This window comes from Mixophyes fleayi, chromosome 7 (genome assembly GCF_038048845.1).
Source record: "Mixophyes fleayi isolate aMixFle1 chromosome 7, aMixFle1.hap1, whole genome shotgun sequence".
Taxonomy (NCBI): Eukaryota; Metazoa; Chordata; class Amphibia; order Anura; family Limnodynastidae; genus Mixophyes; species Mixophyes fleayi.
In genome coordinates, this window is record NC_134408.1 from 37,328,118 (window position 1) to 37,341,443 (window position 13,326).

At 38.9% G+C, this 13,326-nt stretch overlaps 1 protein-coding gene across 1 annotated transcript in view; it reads right to left on the minus strand.

Annotated features, from left to right (window-relative positions):
- Positions 1-2,503: 2,503 nt before the first annotated feature.
- The window catches only part of CYTH3 (cytohesin 3), a 98,656-nt gene continuing 87,833 nt past the window's right edge, over positions 2,504-13,326 (minus strand). The window contains exons 10-13 of the mRNA XM_075179679.1: positions 10,474-10,550; positions 9,008-9,079; positions 3,973-4,127; positions 2,504-2,586 (exon numbers count right to left, since the gene is read on the minus strand). Of these exons, the coding sequence (XP_075035780.1) occupies positions 2,514-2,586; positions 3,973-4,127; positions 9,008-9,079; positions 10,474-10,550 (377 nt within the window). The 3' untranslated portion in view covers positions 2,504-2,513. The remainder of the gene's footprint in view (positions 2,587-3,972; positions 4,128-9,007; positions 9,080-10,473; positions 10,551-13,326) is intronic.

Below are 13,326 nucleotides of genomic sequence, written 5' to 3' on the forward strand. Positions count from 1 at the left end.
CACAGGGTAGAACTGCTTGCACTTAAACTGGTCTCACACAGAAAGATCTGGTCATTCAGCCTAATCGCCAACATCCAGACTGGTTTCCAACTTGGCCACACATTGGGTGATTAACTTGGACAGATCAGGATCCCATGGGGAGTGCAGTTTGCCGATACAGTGACAACCGTCACCAGCCAGCTGTCTTTATGGCTAGAATTGATGCAGATTCCAACTAAATTTCAATTGTCCTCTATCACTTTTGATAGTGTTCAAGACACAGTAATGTCAGGCCGAACTGGCCTAAAAGGGCTTATGACAATGCCACAGGTGCGCCAGTTGTAAAATGTACAAATCATTTGAAATGGCCAAGACATCAATCAGAACACATACATGAAGTTGTAAATATAAGTTGACTTTATAGCACCTTGTATTTTCAGCTAAGAGATTCTTTAAATGCTGCAAACCGCTTTTAGATGTAAATATCTTACAAGCACTGTTGCCAGTGAGGATATTCAACAAGCACAGTTCTCTCACTGGTCCACTATCTGCAAGGCTAATTCCACCCAAAAAAAAAAAAAGTATTATTGGGTGGAAATCAGAGAGATAAAATTTGAAATGTTAATTACCTGCATTCCATCTCTCATGCTCACAGTTACCTGCGCTCTGTCGACTAAACAGGACCGGTATATTTAATGGTTCTAAGCTCAGGCAGACCTTGTTCAGGATGGTCAAAGCCTTTCCCCTCTGATATTCTCATTCACACCAATGGGAAGTTGACAGGTGAGACGGGGAGGTGCCTAGACAAGCCATCTATTAGTGTGCACAAGGCCCGACTGAGAAGTTTAGAGGATCTCCTACTTGGGACCATGCAGTCAGGGACCTGGTGAATCAATAGATTGCAAATAACTATAAGAACATCTTTGTGTTCTAAAAGGACGCACCATGAGACCGTCTCCTCACAAAATACTTCGTTAATAAATTTCTTTTTGTTTGTTTAACATTTTTTTACATAAAGTTACACTGTTCAGTGATGCAAAAAAACAAACATCTTTTTATCAACAACATTAAAAACGTAACAATACGAGGCCTCGCAGCAAACACTGACTGTATGCAGTGTTCTTACAATGTATGGTTGTAACCAGTCGTTCATACCTGTCACACTATATAGAGGGAACACACAAGTGTATGAGATCTTTGTCTCTATACAACATTTAGCTTCTCCCTCCCCCTCCCCAGGATCCTGTCCCACCAGGGTGATGTCACACGTGAATGAATCATTCCATCTGGACCTGTCTAAGTGTGACAAGATACAGAAAGACTGACTAGATAGACAAGAGCAAAAGGCAACTACTGCCCTTAGGCACGTCATACCTAAAAGACATAAGTGATTTTGATTGTTTAAGGCAGAATTTTTAATTTTCTTGTATTAAACATCAAACCACTTGCTGCAGTGGATTAAGCACAGCAATGACAAATCATGCATGGCTGGGTGCAATCGTCCTCTTCGTTAACACCAAGGGGTATATTTACTAAACTGCGGGTTTGAAAAAGAGGAGATGATGCCTATAGCAACCAATCAGATTCTAGCTGTCATTTTGTAGAATGTACTAAATAAATGATAACTAGAATCTGATTGGTTGCTATAGGCATCATCTCCACTTTTTCAAATCCGCACTTTAGTAAATATACCCCCAAGTGCTTCTGTACAGCAATGTCATTTCTTCTCCACCAGAGTGAGCACTGAGCAGGCACAATTGTGTATCCCCCCTGCTATCAAGTATTAATGTACAGTCATTAGAAGCTGGTGCTACCTTATATTATATACATATATGGTTTTATATATCATTTTAAAAAAAATCTGTACAGAAGAAAGTTTAGCTTATAGATTGAATATTCAGTGGTTACACCAGAATTCAGAGTCTGGCTGCAACAAGTTTATCCTTTGTTTTGGAAGCAGCTAAATACAACAGAGTGTATACAGACATAAGCTGCGTACAGCAGGGTACAAACCAAGATAGCTATAGGCTAAGTGAATCAAACATGACCAACGTGCAATGCTATGCTTGCAGATACCTGGTCATTGCCTTCAGTACCATCTACATTGCTGCCATTCTAGGATACACTTTAACATGGTTAGCATGAACATGATCAAAACATTCAATCAGATGTCTCTATAATGACTATAGAGTTAGTGTTTTGGTTGCCGGGAGATATTTACATTGTGACCAAGGATAATTCTTATGAGAAGGTCAGAGGCTGTGGACTCTCCAAGTTTACAATGTCTAGACCTCAACTTAAATAAAAAAGAAACAAATAAACACAGCTCCAACACTGTAGGAGTCTACGGATAATACAAAGCTTAAATTCTGGATTGATACCAACACCACCATATGGCAGCCATCCTCACTGCAAGCAGTGTTTGTACAGGACCACTGAGGGTATTTGCAGTCCAGGTAAAGGTTGGTCCTTCCATTCGTACCATGTGTGATACTTTCAGAGACTCTTCATGAGTTGCATAATGATAACATGGGTTATTTCTTGTTAGCGATTCTCCTCTTCCTTGTTGCTAGCATATCATAGAAGGGATCTTTGCTAATGCTTGCTCTACAGGAAAACATAGAAGTATAAATTAAAAAAGAAAAAGAAAAATACAACAACACTCAAAGTGCACTCTAAAATAATGGTGCAAAAAAGGTATACATGGACATGAACTGACGCCTACAATAAGTGCAAACAAACATCAGACATTTTGCGGGCTGAGCCAATAATCACTTAGCCTATCAATTAATTTGGAATTGGTGGTATCTCTGAATCTCATCACTATTCAGCCAACAAAATGCATGTCTGCAGTATGTGTAGGTGAGAACTGCACTACTGAGATACATTTCATAAATATGTTAATTTGCCAACAGAGGGCGCTCCAGTGCAGTTTCTGAATTTTCGGCTGAAGTACATGTGAGTAATTTAGTGACTCAGTCTTGGATTGTATCATTCTTCAAATATGAGTTGGATGGAAATATTTAGAAACAAGTAAACTCGGCATCATTAAAATGGTTATCTTTATATGTGTGACTTGGGGTCAGGATAGGGGACATATAAACAATGTTAAGAAATTCCCTTTTAAATATTGACCTGTTAAGCAATGATAATCTGAGTTAGGTTTCATCTGCCTCACCATGAAAGAAAGATACGATAATCTGTACATAACCAAGCTGTTCATCTTACAGAAAGATGACTAGGTAATTTGTACATGATTAAACACATCCTCAAAATATCACCCATAGGGCAGCACGTTAAAGCATGGTTGAGACAGCAGGGGTAAGAGGTGCAATAATGGGGGGACAGGATAAAGACGTTGGGGGTTAAATTTATCATTTCTTTATTACATTCTACAAAATAACATCTAGAATCTGATTGGTTGCTATAGGCAACATCTCCACTTTTTCAAACCCGCAGCTTGATAAATTCGCCCCTGGAACTGGGATGCAGAGACATGCCAGCACACTGTGAGGGCTATGATATACAGAGTCCCACCTCTAGCACCAGAACAGGGCACCTCCTTATACAACACTACACAAGGCAAGTGATGTTAATATAGGGATGAATACCTGTAAATAATATCTGTATTAACAGTGAGCTCTGATATCAGAATATCACCAATTATAAGAGATGTCGTCACTTTAGTGTTCATTGGGAAAACTATGAGGAATAATACGCCTCTACTATAATTATGGATATTGGAAGTACCTTGGATTACTGTGACTTGTATAAAAAAAAGACATGTGCCACAGTCATGTATTTATAAGGTCAGAGCACTCCTCAATGACTTCTAATATCCATATAATGTATAGCAGAGAGGGAGTAATCCTGTATATAGTAATTTGAGGGGATTGTGACAACCTGAAACTTGGGGAGGGGGAGAGCAAGCAGCAAGAACATGAGAAAGGATAGAAGGTTTATGGTAAGGTGCCCTCTGTAGAGATCACTCACTTGATGGACTTTATCCATTCTTCTTTCTCTTCAGGGGTCGGTGCAGATATTCTGTATACAACATGGTTTCCCTCAACCACTCTCCCATCAGCCTCTGTTTTACAGGCTTTGATAACTTGTCCTTTGTGACTCGGATTAAATAGCTCAAAGCAATTCTGAGACGAAAAAAAAAAAAGCCCCATTAATAATCAGCACTAAATGGAGATCAGCCGCTAAGGGCGCCAGTGACACAAACCATATTACTGCCAGAAAATGAAAACCGTCCTCACAGAATGACCAGGCAGAACATAGAACTTCACATTCATCAACATACAGGGGTAAATGTATCAAGCGGAGAGTTTTTCGGCGAGTTTGAAAAGTGGAGATGTTGCCTATAGCAACCAATCAGATTCTAGCTATCATTTTGTAGAATGTACTAAATAAATGATAGCTAGAATCCGATTGGTTTTTCAAACCCGCCGAAAAACTCTCAGCTTGATACATTTACCTCACAGATTACTGTCCAATGTGGGGGAGAAATTCCCCACTGTGGTAACACTCAATACACCTCCAGCCTGAATAATCATTTATACATCACTGCTCACTATGGTGTACATGCCTACAGACCATGGACGCCCACAGAATGCACGCCCACAGAAACAGAAAATGTGATGGCAGAAAAGAACCTAAAGGTCCATTTTGAGTTTCTGTGGACGTGCATTTTGGGGGTAGGGGCTGTTTATTTGTATTTTATTTTTATTTTAACACCAAATGATCATTTGATTTCTTGACGACTTTCACCTGTACAAAAACAACAAAACAGCAAGTTTGATGTGGGCATTTTGTTTCATATAGAGGTGTGTTTCCTGCACTAGTTTGACAGAAGCCTGCCATTACACGTCCAGGAGTTGGCTAAACTGATATAACCTGTGCTGCTGTCTTCATTAATAAAGGGTTCACCTCTCACCTATGCGCTTGTCTAGTCTGGAAGCGTTGTATGTGCTACAAACACAGCAATCTGTCACCCAGTTACACTAGAAACAGGTTACACTTGGCTGTACCTTGCCGTGGAGCTTTGGATGGACTCTGTGGGGTATATTTACTAAACTGCGGGTTTGAAAAAGTGGAGATGTTGCCTATAGCAACCAATCACATTCTAGCTGTTATTCTGTAGAATTTACTAAATAAATTATGATTCTAGTTATCATTTATTTAGTGCATTCTACAAAATGACAGCTAGAATGTGATTGGTTGCTATAGGCAACATCTCCACTTTTTCAAACCCGCAGTTTGATAAATTTGCCCCCCTGGAGTTTTCTTTCTATTTTCACCATATGTAGCTTCTTCAGTGGGTTCTCATATTCAAAGTGGGTCTTTCTTGGATCACGCATGTATTCATAAAGTCTGGCTGTTCACGCCAATTGTTGGTCTTCCTATTATTCGCATGACATGTATGCATCATTAAATGAATCGTACCACTAATGGTACACTAGCATTGTAGTAATGTATGAATAATAACACAGTCTGACTGGTGTGTAGTAACGGGAGGCATGTGCTTTCACATTTAAACCAAGCATGTGCACTTATCTTGTACTGGCAATAAAGAAGAGATACATCTGATATAAGTAAATAAACAGCTAAATTAACAGATAAATTAATGAAAAAGTATATTAAAAATGAAAGGGAAAAAACATATAATGAATAGGGTCCTGATTCATTAAGGAACTTAAATTAAGAAGTTTCCTATTTCAGTCTCCTGGACAAAACCATGTTACAATGCAAGGGGTGAAAATGAGTTTTCTGTTTTGCACATAAGTTAAATACTGACTGTTTTTTCATGTAGCACACAAATATCAACTTTACATTTCAGTATACAAATAAGCTATCAAGTATTTGTGTGCTACATAAAAAAACAGTCAGTATTTAACTTATGTGCAAAACAGAAAACTCATTTTCACCCCTTGCATTGTAACATGGTTTTGGCCAGGAGACTGAAATAAGAAACTTCTTAATTTAAGTTCCTTAATGAATCAGGCCCTAGGTGTATATTATTATTGAAGTTAAAATAAGTAAATAGAAAGATGGTGGGTGGAAGATAATTACATATCAAACATTTGAAATAAACTATTAAAGAAGGGTAAATAGTATGTTAAAGAATAAGTGGCATGGGAATAAAAGTAAATAATGGGTGAGAAATACAATATAATTGTTAGTATGCACACATATGTGTACACATACAATATTAGAAGTAAGTGTATTTGTATTTCAGTAGAAATGCCATCTCCTGTTTGGGGTTAATGTTAGTGTTTGACGTTGTATATCCATTTGGGTAGTGGCTCCTACTGTGGGGTATGTGTGGTTTCTCTAGTATAAGGGGGTGATGAATTTGTTACTTTTCAGAATGTTCCAGTGTTTTCTGAGTTGTTTTGTAGCCGCCCTAATTACATTGTATTATGTATCTGATTGCATCTGTTTATGTTGTGTTGCGGTAGTTGGGGTTTTATGTTGATTACGGTGATAGTCTTCCGGTGTGTGCCCTCTTTAAAATCTCGTTGTCTCTTGCCAACTTTCTCTTGGGTTTCTAAAATGGTTTGGTTGAGTGTGTTTATTCTTTTAGCTATGCTGTCTACCTCGTTGTTTTTGGTTTCTGTTGATTCCTCTGTGCCAACATTTTTCTTTGTGTTGGTTAATTTAAAAAAGTCTTCTACTGTGGTTTTGTGTTATTGCACTAGTTAGTTCTTTAGGCTTTTTGAACAATTCTCTAGTTCAGTAAACTGAATTGTGGTCGCAAAGCGCTCTAGGTATAAGTTTAATTTCTATATTTGTGTTACTGTCCCATCATGTTCTTATTACATTGATTAGTTTTTCTAACTTCCTATAGGTATCTAATTAATGGTTTTGTGTGCCCCAAAACTTACATTTTATCTCAATCCAGGACATATTTACCATATAAGTATGGAAAGAAACCATAAGCCTATCTGGAAACCTGGATGAAAATGAAGTGACTGACCACTTTCCTAAAAATGTGGCATGACTTGTTACGAGTGTTTTGAGATCAATGGAGGTCACTGTAGGCTTATCCAATACATTTAACTTGCAGTTAACACACAATGGAACAAGATGCTTCTGAAAAATTGCAAATCCAACACACCGGAGCACAAGTAAAAACATAGGTGGGTATGGTTTCATTGGAAGCTATGGGTTCTATTCAGATCCGTTTTCATGCATTGTATTAGTGTTCTAATGTCATTAAAATACATGAAATTATTGTCAGTGGGTAGGAGGCCTTCAGTTTATTTAACTAAGGCCTCATTTATTTCCCTATCCCATTTAAAATGGTCTACCACCTAAAGTGAACATTTCCATTCACCACTTTGAAATGGCTGCAGAATGAGGGGGGTAAGTCGCAGGACCCCTATGACAAGCCACAATGTCCCTATTTGTAGCTTCTCATTGGTCCTCACACTCCCTCCAAAATGTCACAAAGCCCTCGTTTACAGCTGGGGCTGCCAGACTAACCGTGAACCTGGGAAAAACATCTGCACCGAGTTTTCTCTATAGGACTAATTTCTCTTAACACAATTTAAAAATAAACTTGACTTTGTTGCTCATTTCTGCTTCTCGAATACAAATATAATGAAAGGATACATATAGTTAAATGAACTATCTGCCCATTCAAAATATTCACTTGTATACCCATTTCCCCAAGTAGTAAAATGGTGAGGGTCAGACTGTCTCTGCAAAGGCTCACTTTCCAGCCACGGACAGCAGGACAATGTTACGGCGGACCTCTTGTGTTGAGATAGCGGTATCCGCTTGCTGACACCTCGTGTTGACAGCACTGAGCGGAAGCTGATACAGACAACCGGGGCAATAACACAAAGCAGGGTTATAGCATCTGCTACATAGTAGGCATAGATACTGGAACCCTGTTGATCTGGTACTTGTTGGAGGGGGAGTTTACCATTAATTCGTCAGCATGGGTGAAGATCTCCTTTAAACTAAGAACGTGTAGCTTTTTTTTTTATTTAATAAAATGGCTACTGCAACATTACACAAAGATGCCTGAAAGGCAGATCAACATAAGCCAAAAGTTACTGCATACTCTGAACTATGTATACTTCAGTTGAGCACCAGATTGGATGAGAGCAACAGGTTGTACATACATTTAAATTATAGCTTTGTCCTAGTAAAAAAAAACTTTGTCACCAAACTGCAAATAAAACACACAATAATTTAGTTTCCCTGTTTTTATTTTAGTTAACTATGTCCAAAATAGGTGAGTTTTTAAACGGTTTCATAGGGGTATATTTACTAAACTGCTGGTTTAAACAAGTGGAGATGTTGCCTATAGCAACCAATCAGATTCTAGTTAGAATTTATTTAGTACATTCTACAAAATGACAGCTAGAATCTGATTAGTTGCTATAGGCAACATCCCCACTTTTTCAAACCCGCAGTCTAGGAAATATACCCCTTAGGGTGTTTGTTGTGTTTCAAACTGTGGTCATCTATCGTTCGCTAAAATTGGAAACGGATTTGATACTTTGGTGGCCATTTAAGTAATTCAAAATGATCAAAATGATCTATATGGCCAGCATATGCCTGCTGAAAAATAGACAGACAGGGACATTAGGAATGTCAACAAAATTACCCTCTATTTCAACTTGTACCTGTGAATGTAACAAGGGCCCCCGATTGATTTAGGATCTTAACTTGAGAAACTTCTTATTTCAGTGTCCTGGACAAAACCATGTTACAATGCAATGTTTTTTCATGTAGCACACAAATACTTGATAGCTAATTTGTACACTGAAATTTAAAGTTGATATTTGTGTGCTACATGAAAACAAAAGTCAGTATTTAACTTATGTGCAAAACAGAATGCTAATTTGCACCCCTTGCATTGTAACATGGTTTTGTCCAGGAGACTGAAATAAGAAGTTTCTCAAGTTAAGATCCTTAATGAATCAGGCTTTATCCCACCAGTACCACTAACATAGTAAAAATGTGTGACCATGTGGAAACTTTAAAAACAAACAAACAGAAGACATACTGGTTTTCGAGGATCTTCAACTTCTCGGATGCTAAGATTTTCCAAAGGAATTATCCCTCTTGGCTCTTTATCCTGTCAAGTCAAACACAGGATGATTAGTCAAGAGCATCTGGATCCAGCAACTGTACAACTGCTTGTTGACCAGAAGAGCTAGAAAAAGCAATATCTACATAAAGAGATTGGAGAACATCACATATAAGACCAATCAATCAATTATAGGAAAACCAGTATAATGGGTCCTGACATGTTCTCCGATACACTGCTGCGGCAGATCTGTACCATCATAAACCAGTTTTATTGCCATGTACAAACCATAAACAGACTTTTTATGCTTTCCTCCTAGACCGTTGGGGCCAACTTGGTAGAGTCTCACTGGGTAGATAGTTATACATTATAAAAATACCCATCCCCTACTGGAATCCTGCTTTCCTCACCTATAACTGTATGCTCTCTATGTGCGGCTTATGCCCCTCCATGAGAAGGTAAAGGGAATTGTGTGAACAAGTGGAGCTCACTCTCATCAATCAAACTGTGGACACCAATGAGCCAGAGAGGACACGAGGCAAAATGTCACTAAATGTACAATGACCCTGAAGTATTAGTAGTGAATTACTAGTTTTGTAAGTAACTTTTTCCATTTAAAAACAAAACGGAAAATGGAGGTCCATGTACCTCCCTCTGACAAACACAAATTGTTACATTTATTATTATTTTTTAAAAAAGGTTCCCATCTCCATTTTAAGGAGGTGGCATTTGTTTTTAACTCATCTGCCCTGCCGGCCTTTATCTGTTAAACCTATGTTTATTTTTTTCTAACAGGGAATTTAGTCAAACTCTCCATGACAGTCATATCTGCAGCAGCCATTTTGTGGGCTGAGCCAACATCATTGAGAATGAAATCTATCACATAGTTGCCAACATTGGCAACTTGTCTCCCGGGAGGTCCGGAAGGCAGGTGGGAGTGTGGGGACGGGGCTCGAAGAATCGCGTTGTTAGCCCCGCCCCCAAAGCCGGCATCACTTTTTCCCCAATAGGGGGCGGGGCCACAATGGCATGTACACGGCACCACTAAGCGCCGCCCCCTCAGTTTAATTTGCAGAGCCATCCGGGAATCGGGAGAATTGCCTGCTCTCCTGGGAGTCCGGGAGACCGACCCGGATTTCGGGAGTCCCTCGGACATTCCTGGAGAGTTGGAAAGTATGGCCTATCATCTCACTAGGGAACAAAGACAGTGAGTAAGGCAGCTTAGATACTGCTTCTACCAGGCCCTGCCCCACAGTTCACTAGAGGAGATAATGACTCCTGAGAGCATCTTGGGGCGACGGTTTACATTGATAAAGACGGCCAGGCATACAAGATTTACAAAATGGCACTTGCTGCTTATTAAACGGGAGACATTTTTTTTTATCGTTATAGAAATGTTCATACAATATGTCAGAACCCACATGAAACTCAAAGCCACGTACCGTTGTGTATTCAAAGTAATAGAGGCAGTTATCAGTCAGGATAAACCATCTGCGTTTCCATGTCTTTACTCTTCCTCCTGAGGACACAAAGGTTCAGACTGTTAACAAACTCTCTTACACTGTAACCAGACTGTACAACCAATCAGACGCTCCCGCCCTAATCTCTTCATTTGTGGGCCATGGAATCTTTCGGTGCGCACCTTGCACATGAGCTGCAGGACACCCCTTTACTTAATTATGACTGCTGCATAAAGTTAAAATCCTATTAGGAACATATGCCTTTAATTTATCCTGGACTTATTAAATCCTAACCATTACTAAATCAAATATACTTTTTAGGTGCTAGGGGAAATTACAAGTGGCATTCCCAGGAAATATTTCTCAACCATGGAAAAAAATGCCGTTTATGAATTTCCCTATTGATTTCAAATAATTTCATATATATGTCATAAAATACTTAAACTAGCCAGTGTCCCAGAAAGCATTACTTGCAGGGCACAGCTAGACTAAAGTCTTATATTGTGCGTGACAAACACTTAAGACGAGCTCTGGAAAAAATCCAGGGGGTCTCCCAAAGGAACAAATCTGAGGCAAGTTTCTGTGCAGGAATGAAGTCATTCAGTGTCTCTATTAGCTGGGGCATACTTATTGCAGAATAAGTCTAAAACTAGCAGACAAATATAGCTTCCACCTGTTTTACATTTCATAAATTATAGACAAAAACCATTTTAACCAATCCAGCTCTCAGACATGCTGACCCTTCTTGGGAAGCACAGTTAACCTTGCAAAACACTGTTAAAATTGAAAAACATTTGAGGATTACAAAGAAAGCCGATGCAAGCCTGGAACGAACAAAGGATGTCTGGACACAACAGTGAAGATGACAGCAAATTAAGCAGCCAATGGAAACGCAGACCAGGAGTGTGACTTGTAAGCATGGGTGTTTAAAAGCTATGCAAACTCATGTTTCTTTGCCTATTGCTTGATCATGTAGGCAACATAAGGTTCTTCAGTTGTTGTAGGGAAAATTACTCATTGCTTATTAAGCAGCTGGCAATGCATGGTGGGAAATGTAGTTCTACAACACTTTGAGAGCCTCAGGTCACCTCTGATTTAGAAAGTAAAAGGACTATATATATTGTCTATGGTGAGAAGACTGCAATCCGTTTGCAGCTTTCTCTCCTTGTAGCTGACAATTCTGCGAGTTATAGTACTTATGAATCCATTATCCATGGTCTAACTTCATTATGCTATAATTTCATTACAGATCATGTTGTTAGAGGATATTCTTGGAAAAAGACAATTGCATTATACACCTATGAGTCACCATGTACAGACAGTCTGCAAGGCATCACAACTGGGTTCTTTACCTGCACTGAATAATAACTGAACCCCTCCCCACAACAAGTAGAACAGCCAGTGTCTCCTCTTGCAGAGATAATGAGCGCACCATTTGTAGTACTACTCATACTGACTGAATGTATAGTATGGTAAATGCACTGTGCTAAAGGGAAACACCCTTATTTACTAAATATTATTGCAGAGCATTAGATGCTGCCCTTGTCTTAATGTTTTCGTCAGAGGGCAGTTTCTGAAAGGCAACTCGCTGAGTTTTAGTGGCATTTCAACCACGCTCCGTGTGTCAAACGTAATATAAATGGTTATAAGGATTCTCTTAAAAGTATTCCAGTCACCTACGCACTGTGTAGGCAGCCATTTTGTGGTGTGAAATCAAAACTCCTGAGACTGAAGCCTATCTATTCACTTAGACTAGTGACATCACTGAGGCACAAAATGGCTGCCTCCAGAATGTGTAGGCAACAGGCACAAGTCGATATATTATTCAATTTTATAAAAGTACTTCTAATCCCAAATTAATAATTGTATAAAATCATTCCTGTAATAAACAAAATCATCATATGAACAGTTGCTGATTTAAACATCTCTGGGAAGCTTTACAGCAAATATGGGCAACTTCTGGAACGCTTGCCGAAAACCGAAAGGAACAGCCAATTCTCTTATTTTTTTAGGCTACCAAACTGTATATTGAATAAAATCTGTTCTTTGCACGGTACATTTTTAACCAAGTTACTGAAGATATTAACAAAACCAGCTCCAGCACACTGCAAACCAACGTGGCCTGCTGATATAACTAAATGAGTAAAACCAACGTCTTTGCTACACGAGGGGTCAGCTTCAGTTCTGCAAATCTGCGGGGAGTAGACTGTAGGGAAGCAAGGAAGCAAGACAATTGGACCGTCTCATTAAGGTCTAAACAACGGGCAGAAATTTTCTGTAAAAAACGTGTCAATTGCAAAAACTAAAAGTAGAATTTTAAATCAATTCACATTATCAACCTCAAACTGTAACATTATCATGCGAAGTCACACATTCTGAATACCTCTGGTTTCAATTCATTTTGCCAAGCTTTACGACCGTAATTTGAAAAGAATTTGCAAGACTCTGTGGATGGAAATTCAAGCATTATGCAACCATTGAGGCACAACTTACATATAACTATAACTAGTAAAAGATTTCAAGAGAAGCGACATCTTTTTAATCACAATTATTTTGTAGGCTGCCAATACTAAAATCTAGGGACAAATATTGTCCCATAAGTGCAGGTGAGGTCCTGCGTCAGGCAAGTAACCTACAGGTGACCAGCAATAGTGACAGCAAAAATGACTGCAACATAGTGTGATTTTTGTGTTTCTTTTATCAATTTGCAGGCTGGTTGTCGATGGTCTAATAATGGCAACACTACTGTATTGCAGGCAAATATATGAACACAAGACCATCTCCACAGTCGACATTTGTATATAGTTCACACAGATACTTCATGGTTTCTTCCGG